Below are 22,724 nucleotides of genomic sequence, written 5' to 3' on the forward strand. Positions count from 1 at the left end.
TAAACAGATTATATAAGTACAGAAGCACAAAAATTTCCAGCATTTCCATCAACTACAGGCTATGTGAACTCAACTCAAGCAATTCAACAGATATCGAGCCTGACGTCGAGACGTGCCACGGGTGGTCTGTGCATCAGATCCCATATCGCGTGCGTTGGTACCGAGTACCTACAGCCAATATTGGCTCCACTGGAACCGAAGTCCACCTCAGGCGCTTCTCACGGGCTGGCCTCCGGGTGCGAGTCACAAGCTACTGGGTCGTCTCTCCCCCGCCGCCCGCCGGCCCCAGCTGACTCCCCACTGCCAGGCTAAGGCCAAAGCTCACCCATAGCCAGGACCCCATCTGCCCGTTTCCCATCTGCTGCCTTCTATCCCACCAGAAGCCTCATGTTGCCTCCTTGTCGAGGCACTTCTCTTACATTTTTTATTGTATCTCGTTCCTAGGTTCCTCCGGTTCTATAACGAACGAGCAAACAGATGAAAGCTTGAGATCCATGTCTATCAACATGGAGAACGCCATGGCCAATGTCGACCTAGGACGTTATCGACGGATCGTGCAGATGTTCTGGGATCCAGAACCTACCAACGATGTTGCCCACGATCACCCAGTCTGGTGTCTTGGACGCTCCTACAAGCTAAGCGACAAGAAAAACTCAAAGTCCGATGAACACAATCCCCAGACGCCGCCCCCAGCACCAAAGTCGGACACCGAAGATCAGGATACAGCTCGATCGCCCAACATACCGACAAATGCCCCAGAAACCCCACCAGAATCAATATCGAGCAGTTTCTCATCATCACTGGCATACGACGACCAGTCCAATGACGGTGGATGGCCATCTGGCTTCATAACCGATTTTGAATCAAGGATATGGATGACTTACAGATCCGAGTTCGAACCCATTCCTCGTTCCACGAACCCCCAAGCCACATCTTCACTGTCACTGTCCATGAGACTCAAGAGCCAACTAGGGGATCAGAGCCCATTCTCATCAGACAGCGGATGGGGATGCATGATTCGGTCTGGTCAAAGTTTACTTGCAAACACCATCGCACTCGTTCGCCTCGGGAGAGGTAAGTCAAAGCGCCCGCCACACTAGACTATATCACATGCCTAACATCGTACAGACTGGCGTCAGGGACAATCACTAGAAGAGGAATGTCGAATCCTCAAAGATTTCGCCGATGATCCAAGAGCTCCATACTCAATCCACAGTTTTGTCCGACATGGTGCCAGCGCGTGTGGCAAGTATCCAGGTGAATGGTTTGGTCCATCAGCAACAGCCCGCTGTATCCAGTACGTCCGGGTTCTCACCACCGTTACACACGATATCCGCACTAACACATAACGTGAAGAGCATTGGCGAACTCACATGAGCCCTCAATCAGGGTATACTCCACTGGCGATGGGCCTGATGTCTACGAAGATGACTTTATGAAAATTGCGAATCCAACCGGCGAAGCCTTCCACCCCACGCTTGTATTGGTAGGAACTCGGCTGGGATTAGATAAGATAACTCCCGTCTATTGGGAAGCTTTGATTGCAGCTCTTCAGATGCCGCAGTCCGTTGGTATCGCAGGGTGAGTACTGCATGCTACTCTTCGTACATTCATAGTACTGACCATGCGCAGAGGCCGTCCATCCTCATCCCATTACTTCATCGGCTCGCAAGGTTCCTTCCTATTTTACCTTGATCCTCATCATACAAGGCCCGCCCTCCCCTACCACGAGAACCCGATGGATTACACCAGCGAAGAGATAGAATCGTGTCATACTGCTCGACTGCGCCGCATCCATGTCCGCGAGATGGATCCTAGTATGCTGATAGGTTTTCTGATTCGAAGCGAGGAGGACTGGCAGGACTGGAAGCGTAGCGTGAAGCACGTTCAAGGCAAGTCGATTATCCATGTGGCGCAGCGAAACGCAGTCCACGGAGGCTCAAGCGAGGGCCGCGAAGGCGCAATTGACGAAGTTGAGACGCTAAGTGACGATGATACGGATACCATTCAGGAGGCCTAGATTGGTTATTGGGCCCGGCGTTTTTTTTGGCTGTAATTTCCTGCACCCCATAATGATTGGCAGGACCAGGCGTTGCGTCGGGATAGACATTGAATTCGATTTGAATGACACTCTTTATCACGATATTGTCGTTTCAGGCTGCGTGATACAACGCGTTATTCACGCGCTGTCTGATGTTACCTGCCGAGTGGTGATATGGCCGAATGCAATATGCATATCGTGTGCGTTAGATCCTTAATCACCTCTTCTTCTTGCCTCCACCAGTCACTGATTTTAGTTCCGCATGTCCTTCCTCTCGAATATGGACGAACAGCCTGGTTCTAGAAGCGAAAGTCTCCCCACAAACTCCGCACCGTGGCTATGAACTGTTGTCAGCTTGTATCAGAAGGATGCCCATCAATCAACATACTTCTTCTTTCTGCGACTGTGCAGCCGCAGCTTTCTTGGCGCGCTTCGCCTTGGCCTTGCCGACCTTCTTGCCCTGCGCAGGCTCATCAACAGACAGATCCTGCACTGATGCTGATAGTTCATCGTCTTCGTTAGGCACATCGCCAGCCGTTTTGAGTTTGCTGGCTGAAGCTATTCTCTCCTCGACAACATCCCTGGGCGCGTAGTCGGTGTCGTCTGATGCGTCTGCAGACTCAGCAGGTGTTGCGGCAAGAGACGAATCCGCTGCAGAAGGTGATACAATTTCACCTTGAGTCGATCCTAACGACTCCTCTTTAACATTGTCTTTCTGTGCTGCAACATCTTTTTGCTTGTTCGCATTTGCCTCATGTGGTGATGACACATCAAGCTCCAGCTCAGCACCTTCGCGCTTCATCTGCCGACGCAGTTGTTGAACAGCTTTGATGTGCTTCTTGCTCTTCTCGTGCGCCTCAAGCTGCTTCTCGCTTTTGAACGACTTGTTGCATACGACGCACTCCAGAATCTCAACCTCTGATTCCTCTTCAGATTCTGAAAACCCCCCCTCTGCTCCATTGTCGTCGGATCGAGCCTTGGCCCATTCGGGAACCTCGAATGATGCCATGCGCTCCTGGTTCGCAGCACGCGATCGAGCGGCCTGGGCCGCAGCAGCATTTCGAAGGGAAGCCTGGCGCTCGTCTTGGGTCTGCGAATTGGGTAGGTATCTGGGGTCTCGTTTGCGCACGAAGCCGACGAGGAAGTTGACAGCATCATTGAACTCGCGAATGGCGTCCTCCCGCATCTTCTTGTTCTCCTTCTCCATCAGACGGCGGACACGACGGTCGGGGGCATCGGAGAGTCGATATTTATCCTTCCATGCGAATGACTTGACGGTTGCGAAACCAGTCCATGTGGTGTAAAACGGTTTCACAACATCCTCGTAGTCATCGTCAGAGGATCCAAAAGTTGGGTAGTCCCGGACGTCGAGGTCGTCGTTGTCAGCAGCAGCCTCCTCTTCCATGGCCAAGTGTTCAAAAGTTTCCCTGCAGATTCCGTAAAAACCCGTGGGTTCGTCATCGAAGGGTACCGCAGCGTTGAACTTGCGGATCAAGCCCATGATCTCCTCAGCCGATGTGAGTCGCACATTGCGGAACGTAGTAGGTTGGCCGTCATCGTCACCGTCTCTTCCACTGAGGATGGCATCGCGGTGTGAATCGTACCAAGCTCTCTCTTGAGGGTCAGATAGGATCTCGTAAGCGGTTTGAACTTCGGCAAAGCGGCGTGTGGCGGTCTCGACATCATTGATGTTGCGATCAGGATGAAGCTCGAGTGCTTTTCTGCGGTAAGCTCGCTTGATTCTATTCAAGAAAGGGTCAGTAGGAAGACCTAGAGGGGTATATTCGGAGAGAGTTACTCGTCGTCTGTAGCAGAACGCTCAACACTGAGCAGTTCGTAGTAACAAGTTTTTGCGACGGGAGCTGGGCCACCAGCATTGGAGCTTTCTGAGGATTGTTGGGCTCCCATGGCTACTACTTGAATGAGCAACACGGGGCCAGAGAGAGTTTCGGTCGAATCTGTTGTTTCTGGAAAATAAATAATAAAAAAGGCAGTGATTTATATATGATATATTTCAGGTGTTGACTTGGAGCTTTGTGTGAAGGAGGGGCATCGCGGGGCAAAATCAAAGATAGACAATTTAATCAGACCAAATAAAAATAAGTTTGCTTTCTCCCCGCAGGATGTATCCCCGCTATTTTCGTTTTCCAGAAAAGATCCATTAGAAGCGTGTAAGCTCATTTGTTACTCGCCATGCTATCTCACTTTGTACGCCGGATGATTCACAAAGAGTCATACAAGTTTATGGAAGACAGTCTCATTCTTAATGGGTATAGTATGGTCGTTCTTTTGATTACCATCATTTCTTACTATCACATGTTCCCTTTCCACACGAGCTGCTCTAGTCTTGAATATTCGTTACTTGTCAATCAGGTACAACGCTACCTTTGGTTCATTCATGACTAACAATTAGTAGGTTCTCCATTCACCTTCATTTCGCTCTTACGCCATTATGAGATATCCTTCGTACGGTGAATGAATCAGGTTAATGCCGGTGTAAATCACCGGATCAACGCCTTCATGCCATTTGCATCTCTGATTTCACTGTTGATGGTTCCTCAAGGAAATCATCTAGAAACCTTGGGTCTACCAATGGCAAAGCCTGGATCACACACGAGGCTGAAGAGAATGGACTAGTTGTACGGGTGATCGATGAGCTAACAGAGCACAGACGCGGTTCGTCTGAAATTTGATGGCCTTGACGTCGATAGTCCAGTTATTGGATGGACATGGCAATCTTTTGCATCTTGGCTGTTGGCATCATGACTTTTTGACCAGATTTGCATTGCCATACAGGCTGGTTTTTTCTTTTTTTAGCAGTCATCTGACCACTTTTTCATCCATGGCACCACTGATTATACCATGGTGAACCAATCACCAACGTCGATAATGCAAAACTCGATCGGGGGAATGCGAAAATATCTGGTCTAGGTCTGGCTTGAAAGAGTCTCGAGTCTCGGTCAGCGAAAAAGGTCGAACGACGCAGTTGGTCTGATTCATGAGAGGTATCATTCAATTTAAACGCCTCTACCGCTGCCGGCAAGAGATTGCCGAGAGCCCACTCCAGGCTCATCCCTACCCGTTTCTTCCCTCTTCTATAGCAAATGGAAGACACCATTCAGAGGGAAAAAGACCACGAGTTACCCGAAATCGGTGCCAATATTTACGTGGGCGAGTCTGCATTAAGTTAGGTCTCTCCCTCTCTCCCTCCCTCCCATTCTCTTTTGATACAATATCGATCTTTTTCACACACGAGGTCATTCATTAATTACCTAGTCAACTAATGGCACTCACTCACTTATTCTTCTCCTCCTCCTTCTCCTTGATGCGGCGCATTTCCCTGACTTGATTCTTGATCCTTCCCCTGCTTTTCTCCTGCGATCCGAGTCTTTAAGCCTTAAGCGTCGCTTGGTCTGCTCTTATTCTTTCGTCTTTTCCCGTCTTTTTGCCACCAACTGCCTTATACTGCAAGTGGTCGCGTGCCTCTCTTATGCGAAAACTCCTGACACTGGATTTGCTGCTCCACCAATTTGGCGACCATGAAATTCGGTCACGATTTCAAAGAGACTCTACGAGCTCAAGGTTCGTCTAATTCACATGTTTTGTTCGTATTCGAGTTGTTTCATATTCAGTATACCTTATTTACATAATGCTATCACTTTTGTGCACCCTAGTGTCTAACTAAGCCTCACAGACTTCCCTGCTCACTGGGTAGATCATGCTATTCCCTATAGCCAGCTCAAGAAATGTCTCAAGAAAGTTGCGCGGGAGCTACATGAGCTTGGACTCGATCCTGAGACGTTACGCGAGCTCCTCAACCCCGATGAAACGTCTCCTGTGGCCTTGAAGTATAAACTCAACGGTATGACATGACGGACTGACCCCAACGTTTTCAACGGTTGTCTCAGCCCAAAACTGACTGACTTTCCACAGGCGGTGCCGACTCTCACCTCCGCCCAAAACTCACCGTACAGGTCCATCTTCAAGATGGTGTCCCCGTCGATGCCTCGCTTGCGCCCAACACGCGCGACTTTCTCAACAAGATCGCAATCAACCTCCCCCAGAACCAACCGGCGCAAGTCGAGCCTGTCACTAAATCGCCAATCCCGGACTCTGTGAAGGATGCCGCAAAAGCCGAAACCGTTGTCGAGACCACATCTGCACCCTCCGCCGAAACGGTCGATGCGCTCGCTGACGAAGCCAACGACAAGCTCGCCATTGCTCTCGCCGACGAAAAGACTGTCAAAATTACCGAAACGCCAGCAAGCGACTCCGAACAAACAGAATCCATCGCTGAACCTACAAGCAATGGCTCAGACCCAGCCTCGCCGACCTCACCTGCTACTGGTACGACCGAAGGAACGTATGAAATCATCGAGGTTCCCCTGACTTTCGATGCCGAATTCTTCGAGATGCTTCAGAGCGATGTCAACAACCTTGATGCTCTGCAAATGGAGGAAGAGAAAACCATGACCTCGGAAATCGTAGCGCTTGGAAAAGAAGTTGAACAGGTCGTAAAGCCGAAGCGATTTTCAAAGACAGATCTTGCACGATGGCGACAAATCTTCGAGCTGTATTTGGATGCTGAGATCTTCTTCGCTACCCACGAACAAGACCATGGAGAACGCTCAAGTCAAGTCGCCCTGAGGCAGCTGCAATGGTTCCAGGACCAGGTCGCTAAGCAGAATCTCGTCAAAGATTTCAAGCTTCCCGAGAGCAAGGCAGCTTTCACCCGCTTCATCAACTTGAATGCGTCCCTTCTAAAGAACATGCAGTTCCAGGAGCTTAACAAGACTGCCGTTGCCAAAATTCTCAAGAGTAAGTAGGATATGCCAACTGCTTGTCAAGCCCGAGATACTGACATCGCCAAAGAATTTGACAAACGAACAGCACTGGGAGTTGCTAGAAAGTTCCCTACCGTTGTTCACTCAGACAAGCTCTTAGCAGGCACCATTGCACGAGATGTCTGCGCACAAATGTCGCAAGAGCTCGTATCCAAGGTCCCCCAGCTGAACGACTATCTTTGCCCAGTCTGTTTCTCAGTAGCTTACTTGCCTGTCCGTCTCGACTGCCAACACGTATTCTGTATCCGTTGTGTCATCAAGATTCAGCGACGAAAGGAGAAGCATTGCCCATTGTGCAGAGCAGATGTGGTCCTCAAGGCTTCTGCGATGAATCTTGACTACGAGCTACAAAAGTACATGAAGAAATATTTTGCAAAGGAGGTCAAAGAGAAAGCGCGCGCGAACGAGATTGAGCGTGGTATCGAGGACTACGGGCCTGGTTATGTCCACCAGGAATGCTGCATAATGTGAGCTCAAGAGGCTCAGACATGGACACGACTATTATTATCATCACGGCATATTTGAGCGACTTGGATTGACACGGACTTTTGCATCAGAAAGAACCATGACATTTGTAAGTTCTGTGTCATCTGTCTACCAGTAAAGGGCACAGTCAACTAACATCGTTCTTTAGATTTACGACGGAAGACTGCATCGGTACGGAACAGTAATGGCATGAACTTTATAGAACGCAGATTGACGATTATGTGCAAGGAAAACAGCACTTTTATTTGCTTTTTATCATCAGCTCGTAATTGACACAGCCTCAGCCGCCTTCAAGGCGTTTGTAAAAGTGTCCTGAAGTTCGGTAGTCTCCTCTAAACCAACGCTTACACGAACAAGATAAGGATCAACGCCAAACTGCTCAGCCCATTCCAGTTCTTGGTAGTGGGCCAGGAGAACATACGGTGAGGCCAATGTGAAATTTGTTCCTAGACTTGGTCCCTTTGCAAGAGGCAATGCGTCAAAGAAGGCCTGAGCATGCTCCTTTTGCTGAAATACGACAGAAAGTAGACCGCCGTATCCGCCATCTGGCAAACGGACCTTTTCGTAGTGAGACTTGGAGTCATTGTACTTGGGATAGTAGATGCTCTTGACAAGGGGATGTGTTCGCAGCACTTCGCAGATAGCATCCGAATTCGCGTTGATGCGGACCACTCGAGATTCGAAGTCGCGACTGTTCCTCTCCATGAAGATGACATCCTCAGGCCAGTAGTTGTCTTCGTAAATCTCGTTCATGGTAGTCTTGAGTGTGAGGTAATACTTGCTCTCAGGGTTGAGAACAAGCCCTCCACCCATGACATTGGAGTCGCCCGAGAAGATCTTTGTGAGACTGCTGACAACTACATCTGCAACAGGGAGGACGTTGATATTGGCAAATGTGCCAATGGTCTCGTCGACAACGACTGCGAAGTCGTATTCATCCGCCAGTTTGCGGATGCGAGTGAGGTCAGGGCATGTCAACAGGGGGTTTCCAGGGAACTCGCAGAAGAGGCCGAGGAACCGCTCGCCGTTCTTGAGTCGTGCCTCGAGATCATCGAGGTCTTCTGCAGATGCGTGTCCGTAAAAGAGACAGCCAGGGCCAAACTTCTGCAGAATCTTGAGTGTGTCCACATAAGGGAAACCAAAGTTGATACTCTGTGCTGGCTCTCTTGCGTGAAGGAGCGCACGGTGAGCATTAAAAATGGCGTTCATGCCAGCAGGATAAAGGTAGACGTCGCTCTCCTCAAGGTTGGGCATGCCGCGAGTGTTGGATGTCATTGCAGGTAGAGGGCCATTGTTCAGATCAACGTCATGAGCCATGGCTCCAGCGATACGTCTACGGATAGCAGACTTGGCACGCTCAACCATGGACAAATCGAGGTTTCTACCAAAGCGCTCTTCAAGGAAACGTGAGCTCTCGAGAGACTCAACAGGAGTCTCCGGCGAAGGTTGCTTGGGCGTTGAAGGGGCCGGAGAAGAGACACCATCGATTGAGCCCGGGCGAGTATAGCGTCTTGGACCGCGGAAAGGTCTGCCCTGCGAGGCTTCAGGAGGAGTCCGAGATCGAGCAGCTGGGATGAGGAGATCATCCTTGAACAGGCCGTGGCAGAACTCAGCACGTCTACTGGACGTGCCCTCGCCGGTGTGCTGCCAGTACTGCTTGGCAATTGGAAATACCTCAGAGGGATAAACAACAGCTGAGATGGTGGAAGTGAGCTTCTTCAGCACAGGCGAGAGCTCCTTTGACTTGTCCAGAGTAAAGTCAATGTTGCGAACCTGACTCGCCAGCTCAGGAGAGATTCGCTGGAGGATGAAGTCTAGACAGCGGTTTGCCACTCGCGGTGTAGGGAAGAGCATGGCCTGTTGACCAGGACTGCCATAGCGATCAACAATGTCTTTGGCGAAAGCCTGAATACCTTTATGGACAAAGAATCTGTTGGAGTTTCATGTAAGTGAGGGTACTTCGTATAGCACGACAGTTGATATGGCTCGGCTCACCGAGGGTAACCCGTCGTCAGACGGTTCACAACCCAATCCTCGCCCTCTTCGTATCCGACATTTGCTTTCCATGTTGGCAAAGAGACACTGACGGCCTAAAGACATCAGTTAGTAAAATAGTTACATGATAGATACACACTCAATTGTTTGGTCTTGACTCACATGTGCCGTGTCGGGAGGAATGGACTCGCCCAGGCCAATCTCTGGCATTATAATGTTGAACAGATGAAGTTGATATGAAATGGATGAAGAGAGAAGAAGGTAATGATGAATAGACTTTGGTCGGTATATTTGAAGCCGATATATACCGAATAGTAAGTTTATACAAAAAGTATATGTGAGACAACTTTTTTTCTTTTGACTCGATGTGAATTGGTGGCGCTGTGGTTGGATCGAGGGGGAAAAATGTCCGAGAACCGGAGGGGAAAGCCTGTGTGAGTCTTTGGCATGTACCCAGAAATCCTGGAGAATAGGCAGTGCTAGTGAATGGATTCAAGTGGGACAAGTGACTCTTTAAGCTTGTTTTGGTCAAGTTACTCGCTGAGCTGTATTTACTGTAGATCATCTATCAAGCCTTATCTCACACAAAAATATTGAGAGTCTCTCCTCATCTCGCCCCTCCATCTCCATGAATTGGTGCAAACCATAACAACGAAACCGTGAGAATTGCCAATGACCAATTCTATAATAATTAGGGTGGGATATCACTCCTCAGAGCCCAGACTAGCGACTAGGTAGGGTAAAGTAGTCGGTGATATCCCATGTACTGCACTTGATCAATGTGACGCTCATGGTGACCCCCACACTAAAAACACCAACATTGATGGATCATGAGGGCGTTGCAAGGAGTGGGCTGCACCATGATGATGCGAGATAGAGGGGCAGCTAGCGGAGGTGTGAAGGATTATGTTCTGGGCGGTAAATGACTCGGCAATAGACCGCTGACTGTGATCTTGCAATGCCAATGTCTTCTGTATTTGTATGATTGTGTCGTCTCTATTGCGCATCTCTGAATACTTGTATGTCTTCTGTCTTTCTTCATGTTCCGTCATGTGTCCAGTCTTGACATCCAACAACTAGTCACAGCTTGCCGTCAACCAAACAAACTGCTATATTCCAATGCGTCTTACTCAAGGAAACAGGAAATCATCGCAAAACCTCCCTTCACCGAAGAAAGCCTGGGAAAGAAAGCCATGGGCCCTGCCCGGACACCATAATAGTAGTAACACACAAACGCCTCCTCATATCCCAATCAAATACCCCATGAGATTAGATCCAAGCTGCTATCCTTGAAACAGAAACCCATGAAGCTCCATCTGTGGTCTGTAAACAACATACTGCCTGCCAGTTGGACCATATCATTCTGTCGAACCAATCTGAAAAGGCCTAGTCATGCATGAATCGCTTTCTATCCGTCCCATCAACTCGTCAATCGTGTCGTTCTAATCGCCGCTCGTAGAAATGCATCTCATAATCGTAATTCTTCCTTATCGTATCTTGCGGCTTCGTCTGCTCGGCTTCACCCCAACACAGCTGATACTGTCACTTGGAGCAACACTGACCATGTCGTCATCCCAATCAGCATGGCTGCTACCAATGCCGCTCATTGGAAGCGAAACGTTCCTGGCAGATACGTAGCTCTGAGCCTTGCTTGGGTAGCCCATGTGTGGGTAATCAGGTCCAGTGGCCATCCGGGGCACGTTGTACCGACTCCTGGCCCGACTCCTCGGCATCATGTCTGGCATGTCGGGGGCTTCGTAGACATCGGGATCCAGAGGAATTTCAGGCGCGTCAGGCACCTCGGGGACCTCTGGTGCTTCCATAATGTCGGCCTCCACCTCAGTGCGGGAGGATCGACGAGGAGCTCGTGAAGACGGGCGTGACCGAGCTGAAAAGTATGTCCGCTCATCGTCATACGGAGGCCGGTGACCACGGACAACTGATTGTGATGACTTGGGCGCTCGGGAACCGGCATGGCTTCGGCGGTCGTCGTACTTCCGGCTGACGGGTGCCTCACTTCGGAGATCGTCCACTAATACTACAGACTTGCTGCGAGTAACACCTGCTTCGCTGCGGGCTCTGACGCTCCTAGACTTGTCAGTTATAGGAGGCCTGGAAGACCGACGGCTTCTTGTTTCAAAACCATCTTCCGGAGGTCGTGACGACCTGCGACTGCGTGTATCAAATCCATCCTCAGGTGGCGGCCTTGACGCACGACGGCTCCGTGTCTCAAAGCCATCGTCCGGAGCTCTCGACGCATGACGGCTGCGTGTTTCCACAAACTCATAGGCGTCTTCTGGGGGAGGGTGCCTTGACGAGCGTCGACTTCGGGTGGTATCATATCCTTCCTCTGGGGCTCGACTTCGCGATCGGGCCCGAGAAGGAGCAACGCTCCTTGCAGTGCTCTTCGCAACACTTCTGGTGCTTGGAGCAGCACTCTTCGCAGCGACGCTCCTCGCAGTGCTCTTGGCTACACTCCGGGTTCTGCTCCGACTTCTGGCTCGGGATTCGTTTGACCATGGATTCTCCTCATCATAGGGGGCTTGCGTCAGGTATTGGATGGGGCGGACCGGCTCGTCTGGAGAGTCCTCACTGCTGTCGTCTTCTATGTAACCGAGATTCCTTGGCGGATACGACTCGTGATGCATCTTGCGGGGAGCATAGTCATTCTGCATGTGTTTCTGGAAAGGATATCCCTCGGGATACATATCCTGAGGGGCAAAACCACCATGTCCTCGATAAGGCAGTGCCTTGGGCGGATATTGTGACGCCGTGGGAGGATAGTCAGCGTAGGTAATTCGACGCTCGTCATTGTGTAGTTTGTGAACCGTCGGGGCCTTCTCGGGGAAGGTTGAGCGTCGTGGGAGTGACGGGGGCTCATACTCTTGTCTTGGTTTTCGTTCTCGTTCCTTTGCATTGTGGCTTGCAAAGCCATATGTGAGGGCAGCGCCAGCGGCAGCAACTCCGAGGATGGCTCCGACGACAGTGGTAGTACTTAGGCCGTTGTTATTGGAGCTTTGGCGAGGGGAAACAGACACGGGTTCGTCCTCATCGGCACGAGAGGCAGCACGTTGCGTCATCTCGGCAGCTGTGACGGTATTGGGGCCGTGTTTGGCAGGAGACTGACGGGGCTGAAAGGGTGACTGCCCGTTTATGGAAGAAGAAGACGAACGAGCGGAAGCAACAGGCTGAAGCTGAGGTTGTGAAAGAGAGCGATTCCTGTTTGGCTGGGCGGTGGTGCCGTCATAAGTCCATTCGATAATTCGACCAAAATAATCCCGAGGACAAGTAGGCTGTCGATAAACGACCTGGATGGTGTTGCCGTCAAGGTCACGTACTGTTGCTCGTCTTGGGGTTTCACCGCCTTCAAAGCCTAAACGAGGTCTGGGGCTGGGGCCGCCGGGATAGATTGGGTCACCGTCAGTTTGAATACTCAGCCACGGATTCGCGGTGAAGGCGCAGTCGTGGAAGTCGATCACTGCATCAGTGGATGGTACCGCAAAGACCAGAGTCGAGAGCTTGACGGGTTCGAAAGGTCGAGAAACCTCACGGATCTGCAGAACTGGCGTGCCACCTTTTTGATCGTCACCACGTTTGCCTCCAGACTTGCCGGCTCCAGCTGGAATTCCGTAAGTGATAGTCCCAATGGACGAGTTCTGTTCGCGTGACTCGTTCAAGAAGCGCAGGCCAATGAGCTGAAGAGTTGCCGAGTAGAAAGATGAGGACTGTGCCAAATGTGACACCTCAACGAATGGTAGTGTCATGGTCTCTTATAGAGCTCTGAGTGCCAGGACTGTCCGATCGGCTGCCTGCTGTGAGGTACCCGCTCGGATGCCTTGGCCGAGATTGCTGGAGTCTTGGAGTATCTCCAAAGACTTTTGGAACTGAACGAATGCGTTGCTCGAGCGTTACTGGCTGAGCAATATGTAAGAGGAGGAGGGGGCTGGTGGGGAGACTGGAATATCGGTCAAGGCTGGCGGTGATGAGTAATGAAGAACCAGGAGTAGAGTAGCAACCCCAAATTGTTGGAGAAAATTAAAACCGAAAATTTTAAAAACGACAGATTAGAAGGAAAAAAAATCCACGAAGAAGAATGGTCCAGATAGATAGCGAGAAATACAGCGAGGCAAGCAAGAATGTTGGCCGGGTGAGGTGGCGGAGTGGATGAGAGAAGGCGGTCGAGAATGAAAGGGTAGGGATTCCGAGGCGACCCAAGGTAAGAAACAAGGCGTATCCGATTCGATGCCCTGAGATGAGTAACTGAGTGAGTGAGTTGTCCAGCTGAGCTAGTGCCGTGCGGAAGCCCAGAGAGAATTGAATGGATCCGTACGGTACGGTAAGGCAAGGCAAGGCAAGGTGAGGTGAGGTATTGTGAGTGGCCTAAGTCGAATGGTGAGTTGTCTGTTCCTTAGTCTAGTCGGTCAATTGCTGCTTGGACCGACACCTTTGACGCCCAACACAACAAGAAACAAGAGAGTCAAAGATGAATGGCCAAGTCCAAGATGCGAGATGAGTAAGAGCACGCAAAGACCGATTGGTACCCGAGACTGTGAGTAATCCTCGTGGCTCCAGATAGGCACGGTATGGTGAGGTAGTGAGTAATAACAAGAGCCTGGACAACAGGGTAAGGTATCCGGTATTGAATGTGACAAAGCTGCGATGCAATTGCAAGGCCCTTGACCGAATAGACGAGGCAGGGATGCGTGGATGGATATGCGTTTATGTTTGTTCTGTTAATTGCTCAAGGCAATTGGAGCAATTGCTCTGAGAAATGGAGACTGGAGACTCTAGAGGCTCTGTCTGTAAAAGAGAAGAGGAGGAGAGGCTCGAGGGGGGAAGTCGAAAGAGGAAGAGAGAGAGAAAAAGGAAGATGCAGCTAAAGAGAGAAGATCACCCGGATGGGATGCCCTGAGAAGATGTCGTGAAGGTGGGCTCTACTTTGGAGGTACTGACTGGCTCAGGTACCTGGTCTGTTTGGGGCCTGTCTACTGAATGTCTCTGCCCAGATGTTATGCTGCTGCGTCCAGAAGGTGACCGGACGCCCATTGTCTCAGCCAACCCAGCCCTCCCGTTGCGTCTCATAACAAGTCAAAGGGCCCTGTCATGCACCTCTTGTGACTGTGGCTCTGTGACTCGCTGACATCTGACCCTCTCGTGCTCTTCCTGTATCCAGCTAGAAGTAGTCGCAAGTACCCATCCCCTCTCTGTCAGGCGTGGGCAGGGCATGGGTTCTGCATCACATCGCATCATAGTCTATCACGTTGGGTCGAATCACAGACACGATCAGGCCTGGGCAGATCCATAGCCCCCATCGTGGGCAGAGATATAGGGCTTCGCATGCCGTGAATTGCCATGGAAGTGCTCTAGAATTGTGAGGTGCACTTGTGCATCTTTCAGCGGTACCTGAAGTGTTTGCTGGCGGCGGTAATTGTTCACTTAGCTAGACACATAGTGCGTATCCCGTCTTGAGTTAGAAGCCGGCCCACTAGCCCCGCGCTATCCGGCAGCACCCGCTCATGATCACCCCTGAACCCTTCAAGCTCTGAACCAAAATTGGATAGCTGTTGCTCTATTCAAGGTCGTTGTTGTCAAAGCACCTGAACAATTCATAAAGATTCTCCGATTTAGGTGGTGGTAAAAAAAAATAAAAAAACATACCCCCTTCATGATATGCTGTGCACATGCGGTGATAGCATCATGTGCCATCCTTGTAACGACTTGTCCTAACTTGGTACCTGCAGCTAGAAGGGTCAGTCAACCTAACATCCATGGTGCCACGAATGAATGGATGGTTGGGTGGGAAGCTCTGGGCATTGGACCAAACACAGCTCTACTAAACTCCTTAAGCCCTTTCACCACTAAGTAAACCTGGCCCGGAATTCCCTCAGAAATGATAGACCACTTCCACATTACATTAACTTCCATGCTTAGGTGACACTGTCTTGACCTCTCTTGTAGCCATGCAGCCGAGCTACTCCAAAACCGTCCTCCTGATACTGTCTTCCCCTCATAGTCTACCCCTCTCCTCAAGCCCCTCAGTAGGGCAGGTAGCTCTGCTCATCATATTGATCATGACAGCTCCCTGCACCAGATAATAACATCTGACTGTCCGCCATGGCTCGCTAGATTATTGCTATGATAAGGATATGTGACACGCCATGGCTCATAAAAGATATCTAATGCTGGTTGTCGTGGTTATCCTCTCCACCATCGTCTTGCTCTTTTCGATCATCGGAGAATAGCTCATGGGAATCGGTCCAATGACTTTCGGCCATCGATGCGTGACCACGTCAAGGCCAGCGGCTGGACTCACGGCGTCCGGCTTGATCCACCGGACCTCCACCGGCACATCCACCCCCGGCCTGGACCGGCCAACCCCGGCCCTTCGGCTACCTTATCAAGCATCAGATATTGAATAGGATTAAGCCCTCTCTGTCTGATTCTCGATTTTGACTCGACTTGACTGGAACAACCAAGTAATTTTTAGATATTTTTCAGCAGGAAAAGAGGGCCATTTTGTGGAATAAAATATCCCACCGCGAGGCAGAGAACAACACGTCTATGTAACGACTTGTCGTGGTGTTGGCCAAAGGCCAGGCCCGATTCGAACTTGCGGCCGACCAACCTCCTGGCCATGTTTATTATTCGCCTCCTCAACCTATCGTTCGTTTGCTCACTCCTTCGATGCACAAGGGTTCAGAACCGGTGTTTTACCCTTCAAATCGCGTGGGGGCTATTCACTTGACTGACGACCTAACATACCTCAGGTAGTAGTAAATAACCAACCGTACTACTACAATGTCCAATATCCCTAACTCATTTCCTTGTACGTGACTACTTTAATCACTGTGGTAATCGTGCTGGCATATAACAACTATTCTGGCACCATCTTAAATGCTGTCCACATCCTTCATGGTCCCATCACTCCATGCTTCCCATTCTTTCACCCAAGCTAGAATAGCTCTGGGCACACGAGACCTACCTAAAGTGCGGGGCGATTTGGTGCTACACCAGCCCTTTTTGGTCTGTTGCACACTCGCGGTTGCGGCGGATTAGCTTCACTTGGTGGCCTCAGTCCCAACGTTAGTCATGTCTTTGGTTCAGATTCTGATTCCTGTTGGTTTGAGATACACACGCAAATCTGTTGGCTACCTTCACACAAGTTTACATATCCGCATCCTCCCTTACAATAAATATTGTCTTTTCTTTGACTGTCTGGCGTCTTATCTGTCCGTCCATCGCGGATAAAGTATTGAGGAGTACCGAAGAACCATGACGGGATTGACCCGTTGTGGCAGCCCCATTATCCTCAAAGAAATCGAACTGCTGAGAAATGCAGATTCCATCGCAAGAACTCCCCGGATCTTTCTCAAAATGCCTGGTCGTGGCTTTCCCACCAAGAAGCTTTGACTGATTAGACCAATAAGCCCAAACAAATCTATAAGTAGATTCCATCCAACTTAACCTTGGTAAAACAACCATCAAGCACTGGGGGCAAAATAGAACAGACTCGCTGAGTGACAGTAGAAAAGAACAAATAGGAAAGTATGGGTCAGGTTGAAATGACCCATCAAGACGACATTCACGTCTCGGACCCGATGTTGAACGCCCCATGTTTTGGTTGCAAAAACAAGCGACAGCGAACACCCCAGGCATTCCAAGTTACAACCGAACCGTCTCAACCCCAACGACGATGTTGTATCGTCGTAGGGCGAGCCGGCATTTGGTATCCATCGCAGCTTCGGCCCCTCGCCGACTTGATCAGCGACAGGTCTTACATAATGTCCCAGACATCTTCAGCCGCGTGACAGAACTTGCTGCAAGCAACACTAGCAGACAGAGAGTAGTTGCTGATGGAGATCTTCTCGTCAACAAGCGCATCGGCGAAGTTATCCTCACCCTTAGCCATAGCGCCAACGAAGACACAGATGCTATCCTTGGAATCCACAGTTTCAACATACTCACGAACCTTGACAAGTGGCGCATCGAAACTCAGAGTAACCTTGCGGCAATTGGGAGGCAAGTGGTCAGTGATGGGGTTCTGGATCACTCGAAGCAACTTCTCGTTAGAGTTGGTGGAGCGGATGGACAGACGGTGCAAGAGTTGCACCATCAGACCGGCAAATCGCTTGAATGTTCGTGGAATACGGACTGAGGGCGAGACCTCAATCAAGACACCCTTGGCAGTATGGATGTAGATCTGGAGCTTGCCGGCTTTGTTGATGGGCGAATCCAGAAGGGTTAGTAAACACTAAGAGAAATGGTCAGCATGTTGAATGCCGACTCAGAAGATCAGAGTTGAAACCTGATGGGTGATGTCGGGACGAGCATCACTAATGTCCCGATTCATCTTGCGCATGACACCGATGTGCTCATCGCTGTTGAGCAGAGAGTACTTGTCCTCACGGTTGCGGCTGGTGCCTCCGTGAGAAGCCTTGTACGTCTCAAGACTGGCATTGGACAGGACGACGATCAGACGCTGAGAGTCCTTGTCTGTGGGAGGGATGGGAGTGCTCTGCTCGGCAACCAACTGAGGCAGCGAGGGGGGAGGGAGAGATTGTGTGCCTATATTTTCCAACATGTCAATGACGACTCTGTAGGAATTGCAGGTCGAGTTCTTGGTTGGCTCTTACGAGGTCGCTTGACTCCAGCAGTTCGACGCTCGGGCGAAGACATGATGAAGGAGAAGAGAGAGGGCGAGACCGAGAGAAAAAGGTAAGTGGGGGAGTTGAGCTTGGATGTTGGTTACTCAAGAGTGTCTCGAAACAGTCACGGACAGACAAGACAGTATGAATCGGTAGATACTGGAACAGTGAGTTACCGAGACAATACGATTGTGTGTATATATGCGATTGTTGTCGGTTGAATTGAAGCTTGTCGCGTGCAGGTCAAGATGAAAAGAAAGGGTGAAAATTAGTCTCTGAGGAAAAAAAAAAGCGGTGCTCGCAATAAACAAGGTGCTACGGATATTGAACCCTGAGGCCAAGCCATATTCTGAAGGTAGCGGCCCCCACATCTCGCCGAAGCTCACGCACTGTCACGGGTCCCGGATGCCGAACGGGCAGGACGTGCGGGTTCGGAGTATTTCGAAGGATGAAATCGTTGTATAATGACCGATAATTCCCTCAAAAAGACGTTTTTGTACTCAATATGGTCTCACTTAACGCCTAAAGAGACAATCATCACATTAACTCGTTCCCCATCGTCTAGCAGTGCGGTTAAATGATTTCTCGCTTAGAAGTTGCAGGCACAAGGATATCGTCGAGTCGTGTGCGGTCCTATCCAGCCAATCGGCGGGGCCCATATCGTAGAGCACTTACATAATCTCTGTCACACCCTGTACCGTTCCTCATTGGCTACCGAATTTTAGAGAGCCCCTACGAGTTGGATATTGAACAATTGACCGTGACGAGCAACTGTTGAACCAGCAACACTTCAGGCCTGCCAGACAAGCGAGTCAACATTCAACTGGACAGAAGAGACATACTCACCATGTCTTCTCCCGTAGCAAAGGCTGCGCGCCGTGTGACACACGAGCTTCATGGTGTTGTTGTCTCTGCTGGCCTAATGGACAAGACTGTCAAGGTCCGAGTTGGCGGTCAAAAATGGAACAAGATCGTCAACAAGGTGAGAGAACTCCCAAGTGCACTTCATAGCATCAAGAACATAGGCTAAAAATGGGTGTCTAGTGGTTTGCCGACCCTAAGCACTATCTCGTCCACGATCCCAACTCATCCCTCCGAACCGGTGATGTCGTTTCCATTGTTCCTGGATGGCCAACCTCCCAGCACAAGCGTCACGTTATCAAGCACATTATTGCGCCTTATGGAACGCCCATCACAGAGCGCCCTCCCGTGCCCACGTTAGAGGAAAGGATAGCGGATTACGAGGCTAAGAAGGCCAAGAAGGATGAACGAAGGGCGGCGAGAAGACAAGAAGAGGAGAACCAGAGGCTGGAAGAGAAGCGTTTGGAAAACGAAAAGAAGGAGGCCAAACGTAAAGCATGGGAGGAAGCTCAGCAGAAGCGCAAACCTCAGACCTCGGCAAGCGACGTCGATTAAACTTATTCAACCTTGATATTACGACACATGACTGGAACATCTCCAGGTGATGAGATAGGAATGGACAATGCGGGATACCTGCTTTTTGGGACAAGGCGATAGGAACAGAGGGCTGGAACAGCTAGGTTCTGTACGATATCATGCGGGAGGATCATGGCAACAGAGAAGGAGCTGTTAACCAACTGTACCATTTGTAACATATAAATGACATACTAGACATTCAGCCCGTTTACAACTCCTTTACCCGTAGCCCAGTGTGTCGGACTGGGGTTGTGCTATCCATGATGCCCCTGCGCATACAATGTACCTGTGCCTTTTTGTTACATGTTTGTTTACCAGAATAATTGCAGTCTATCTATCCCCCCCTTTCTCCAAACTCTGTCGCCCAGTCTTCGTACTCTTTTAGACCAGCTTTACTGACACTCGGCCGTATGGTCGTCAAGCTCGCCTCGAAATCGGACAATTGAATTGGTCGGATCTCATCCATAGTCATGTGTAACAGTGCCTCTCCAAGGGATCGCAATGGTCCCATGGCTGCATCCTTAGCCAAGGCTGTAATATCTGAACCCGAAAAACCTGCAATCACAAATCAGTTGGGTTTGCATGAAACGTATGAAAGAACTACCCACCATCTGTCAATTCCACCAACTTGAGGATATCATCATTAGACAAGTCATGTTTCTGCTGACCCAGAAGGGTCCTGAGCTGTGTCTCGCGAGTAGTCGGTTCAGGTAACGGGATGTATTGTCGTCGCACAAAACGTCTTCGAGCCGCCTCGTCAATTGCCCAGGGGAGGTTCGTCGCCGCCAACACAAGGACTCGGTTGGCGTCCCCCCTTTCCTTGTCTTTCTCGGTCGCTTCTCTTCCAGCAGCAGCACGTTGAAGATCGCTCCACTGAATAAGAAACTCTGTCTTAATCCTCATGGTGGCTTCGTGCTCTCCAGACCCTGATCTCTGTGAAAGCAGCGAGTCGATCTCGTCCACAAAGATAATACTGGGTGCCAGTGTCCGGGCCAATCCAAAAAGAGCTCGTACCAGCTTTTCCGACTCTCCCAAGTATTTGCTTGTCAGGCTGCTTGCCGAAATCGAAAAGAATGTTGACTTAGACTCTGTTGCCACAGCCCTCGCGAGCATAGTCTTTCCTGTTCCTGGCGGTCCAAATAGGAGCATTCCTCTGGCTGGTTCTCGGAGGCCCATGAAAAGATCGGGCCGTAAAAATGGATAAACAACAGTCTCTCGAAGTGCGTTCTTTGCAATTTCAAGACCAGCCACATCACTCCAATGAACCTCGTCACCTTGAACGACAATATCGTTTAATATTTGCTTGGCGGCTGCTGTATCGACGCCAGCGGGCAGGTTCTTCAAAATTTGCTTCTTCTTGTTTTTCCATTCACTCATATCGTCAGGGGACTTTTCTAAAGTCTCTGATTCAGACGCATCTGAATCATCCTCTTGGGAACCGGCTTCTATAGGAGCTTCTTTCTCCTTCACTCGACGTGGTCTGGAACTTGTCCCATTCGTGTCATCGTCAGAGGCGCTTGAGGTGGAGACTTGCCGAACCTTGCGTTCACGCCGTCGTGACCTATCTCTGCTCTCAGCATGAGGCCTTGAGGGTTTTAAAGATCTTCCAGGCTGCCTCGCTGCTGGACTACGGATTGGTAAGTTGTTTGACACACTTCTCCTCTCTGATGCCTCTCCAGAATCGTCGCCGGTCTCAGTATCGTTGGCTCGCTCTTGCCTCGATACTTTGCGTGGCGATGGCGAAGCGAATCCGTTGCGCGAGTTGGGCAATCGATCCGTTCGACTTGTGTAAGCATCTGATGAAGGTAAATCTTGATACGAAGACGAATTTAAAGCACTGGAAGCAGCAGTGACCGATAGCATGGATGGACGGGCGTAACAGTACTCATCAGAGTGTCGTGTATTTCCTGAAGGTTCTCCATCAAGATCGCGGTCCTTTGGCACAACCAAACGCCTCGAGTGACTATCCCATTGCGTTGGTACTGGCCTGCGAATTTGATCCAAGGAAGTGCGAGAGCTAGGGCTCGCTGTTGCTGGAGTGGACTCCGACTGGGCCCCCCTCGCGAATCTTTCCCTTGAACCGAGCGCGCTCCATGCCAAAGTCGCTGCTTTGCTTGATCCTTCGGCGAGTGGCTTTGCTGGCTTTCGCGGTTTGGTGGACTTTTCTCCTAATTTACCGGAACGTAAAGTCGTCCTCATGGTGTGCTTTTCTGGGCTTGGTGTCCGTAAAGTCTTGTTCGGTCTCGGCGGTAGAGCTGGTCCTCCAGGCGATGCAGATCGAGAAAGCGACGGGAAGGCCATGTTTGGATCTAGATGTGTGCTGGGTCCATCCACGATAGCGAGTTCTGATGATGTACGCCGAGGCTGTGATGGACGGTGTGGAAGGGTTGGTCGTGATAGTTCAGAATACTGCATGGCGGTGATTGTGCCCTGTCCAAGAGAACCTCTTCCCTCAGGAATACTTGGTCGCTTTGTCAACTTGCCGGGTGGTGGTTGCGGGGTGGTCATCTCTTCTTGCCGCGAGATTCTGAGAGCTTCCAGAAGATCGATTCGTTCTTTACATTGTAATTCGAGCTGTTTCAGAGCCTCTTGTAAGGCTTTCTCGGTGTCTGTACGTGGGCCATATGCGGGGGGTGCCCGGTTTGCATTGTAATCATAGATCTGATCAAGGGCAGCTCGCCAATGTCGCATGGCTTCTATCTCATTACCCTAGGACCCAAGCCAGTGATTAGTAGATAATTGGTGGAAGCGAAATCGCCAAGTCTTACCTGGCCTTCATAGTAAATAGCAGTCGAGCAACTTAGATAACTATCATCGTAGGTCTTCTGCAAAACAGCCAGGGCCCTGTTCCGTAACATGGCTCCCACTGCAAATCACTACCATAGTAGCCCAGAGACTGGCTTCAGTTGCGCCCTAGCCCGCCGACTGTTAAAGACTGCCGTGGTGTTAACTGTTATGTGTTTGGCGAGCAGAGCAGATTGTGAAGGTTGTTTAGGTGGGGACGCGTTTAGGCTGAGCAGTTGAGTTGATGAGCCAATACCTTGGTATAACAGGGTCGCGCACGTTGTGGTGTTTGGTGTGATTGAAAAAAAAAAAAAAAGACGTGATCGAGTCAAGGCCGGTGGTATAAGGCGCTGTCTCTGCTGATGATAGTTAAACGTGATCAAGTTGATCGACCTGCATACCTGACATGGATTAGCAGGTTAAACTTGGGCAGGCGGTGACGTAGTCCAGGATCGCACCGCCCAACCTAGTCGCAATAGATGGTGGCGGGGT

At 50.3% G+C, this 22,724-nt stretch overlaps 9 protein-coding genes across 16 annotated transcripts; 3 read left to right on the plus strand and 6 right to left on the minus strand.

The window, feature by feature from the left end:
* Positions 1-246: 246 nt before the first annotated feature.
* On the plus strand, positions 247-4,107 carry FOIG_03144 (cysteine protease ATG4). 2 transcript variants are annotated; one of them, XM_031200829.1, is made up of 4 exons: positions 247-1,074; positions 1,129-1,297; positions 1,357-1,581; positions 1,633-4,107. In XM_031200829.1, exons 1-4 carry the CDS (start codon positions 495-497, stop codon positions 2,018-2,020), a joined length of 1,362 nt encoding a protein of 453 aa, XP_031068353.1. In that variant the 5' UTR covers positions 247-494; the 3' UTR covers positions 2,021-4,107. The 2 variants fall into 2 exon arrangements, with proteins under 2 accessions (XP_031068353.1, XP_031068354.1); XM_031200830.1 differs by having other exon boundaries at positions 1,357-4,107.
* On the minus strand, positions 1,298-4,174 carry FOIG_03145 (DnaJ like subfamily A member 5). 2 transcript variants are annotated; one of them, XM_031200831.1, is made up of 3 exons: positions 3,840-4,174; positions 2,430-3,783; positions 1,298-2,378 (listed from the first exon to the last, which is right to left on the minus strand). In XM_031200831.1, exons 1-3 carry the CDS (start codon positions 3,947-3,949, stop codon positions 2,259-2,261), a joined length of 1,584 nt encoding a protein of 527 aa, XP_031068355.1. In that variant the 5' UTR covers positions 3,950-4,174; the 3' UTR covers positions 1,298-2,258. The 2 variants fall into 2 exon arrangements, with proteins under 2 accessions (XP_031068355.1, XP_031068356.1); XM_031200832.1 differs by having other exon boundaries at positions 2,430-4,174.
* A 246-nt stretch (positions 4,175-4,420) lies between these two features.
* On the plus strand, positions 4,421-9,562 carry FOIG_03146 (uncharacterized protein). 5 transcript variants are annotated; one of them, XM_031200834.1, is made up of 6 exons: positions 4,767-5,227; positions 5,736-5,903; positions 5,975-6,859; positions 6,914-7,459; positions 7,520-7,542; positions 7,600-9,562. In XM_031200834.1, exons 1-4 carry the CDS (start codon positions 5,146-5,148, stop codon positions 7,354-7,356), a joined length of 1,578 nt encoding a protein of 525 aa, XP_031068358.1. In that variant the 5' UTR covers positions 4,767-5,145; the 3' UTR covers positions 7,357-7,459; positions 7,520-7,542; positions 7,600-9,562. The 5 variants fall into 5 exon arrangements, with proteins under 5 accessions (XP_031068360.1, XP_031068358.1, XP_031068359.1 ...); XM_031200835.1 differs by having other exon boundaries at positions 7,608-9,562; XM_031200836.1 differs by having other exon boundaries at positions 4,421-5,623; positions 7,520-9,562.
* Positions 7,398-9,814, minus strand: FOIG_03147 (cystathionine gamma-synthase). Of its 2 annotated transcripts, XM_031200838.1 has the most exons (3): positions 9,529-9,814; positions 9,367-9,461; positions 7,398-9,301 (listed from the first exon to the last, which is right to left on the minus strand). In XM_031200838.1, exons 1-3 carry the CDS (start codon positions 9,574-9,576, stop codon positions 7,630-7,632), a joined length of 1,815 nt encoding a protein of 604 aa, XP_031068362.1. In that variant the 5' UTR covers positions 9,577-9,814; the 3' UTR covers positions 7,398-7,629. The 2 variants fall into 2 exon arrangements, with proteins under 2 accessions (XP_031068362.1, XP_031068363.1); XM_031200839.1 differs by having other exon boundaries at positions 7,398-9,461.
* Positions 9,815-9,882: 68 nt separating this feature from the next.
* Positions 9,883-14,629, minus strand: FOIG_03148 (uncharacterized protein). Its single transcript, XM_031200840.1, has one exon. The coding sequence runs from the start codon at positions 13,128-13,130 to the stop codon at positions 10,854-10,856; it is 2,277 nt and encodes a 758-aa protein (XP_031068364.1). The 5' UTR covers positions 13,131-14,629; the 3' UTR covers positions 9,883-10,853.
* A 1,901-nt stretch (positions 14,630-16,530) lies between these two features.
* Positions 16,531-17,022, minus strand: FOIG_03149 (uncharacterized protein; the record flags this gene model as incomplete). The annotated part of the gene is made up of 1 exon (XM_031200841.1): positions 16,531-17,022. The coding sequence occupies one exon, from the start codon at positions 17,020-17,022 to the stop codon at positions 16,531-16,533; it is 492 nt and encodes a 163-aa protein (XP_031068365.1).
* Positions 17,023-17,140: 118 nt separating this feature from the next.
* On the minus strand, positions 17,141-18,042 carry FOIG_03150 (ribosomal RNA small subunit methyltransferase NEP1; the record flags this gene model as incomplete). Its single annotated transcript, XM_031200842.1, has 3 exons — positions 17,141-17,617; positions 17,672-17,931; positions 18,000-18,042. The coding sequence occupies 3 exons, from the start codon at positions 18,040-18,042 to the stop codon at positions 17,141-17,143; spliced, it is 780 nt and encodes a 259-aa protein (XP_031068366.1).
* A 490-nt stretch (positions 18,043-18,532) lies between these two features.
* On the plus strand, positions 18,533-19,804 carry FOIG_03151 (uncharacterized protein). Its single transcript, XM_031200843.1, has 2 exons — positions 18,533-18,993; positions 19,056-19,804. Exons 1-2 carry the CDS (start codon positions 18,859-18,861, stop codon positions 19,425-19,427), a joined length of 507 nt encoding a protein of 168 aa, XP_031068367.1. The 5' UTR covers positions 18,533-18,858; the 3' UTR covers positions 19,428-19,804.
* Positions 19,489-22,683, minus strand: FOIG_03152 (adenosinetriphosphatase). The gene is made up of 3 exons (XM_031200844.1): positions 22,217-22,683; positions 20,057-22,157; positions 19,489-20,003 (listed from the first exon to the last, which is right to left on the minus strand). Exons 1-3 carry the CDS (start codon positions 22,304-22,306, stop codon positions 19,783-19,785), a joined length of 2,412 nt encoding a protein of 803 aa, XP_031068368.1. The 5' UTR covers positions 22,307-22,683; the 3' UTR covers positions 19,489-19,782.
* Between the last annotated feature and the right edge of the window lie 41 nt (positions 22,684-22,724).

Source organism: Fusarium odoratissimum (assembly GCF_000260195.1).
Source record: "Fusarium odoratissimum NRRL 54006 unplaced genomic scaffold supercont1.4, whole genome shotgun sequence".
NCBI lineage: Eukaryota > Fungi > Ascomycota > Sordariomycetes > Hypocreales > Nectriaceae > Fusarium > Fusarium odoratissimum.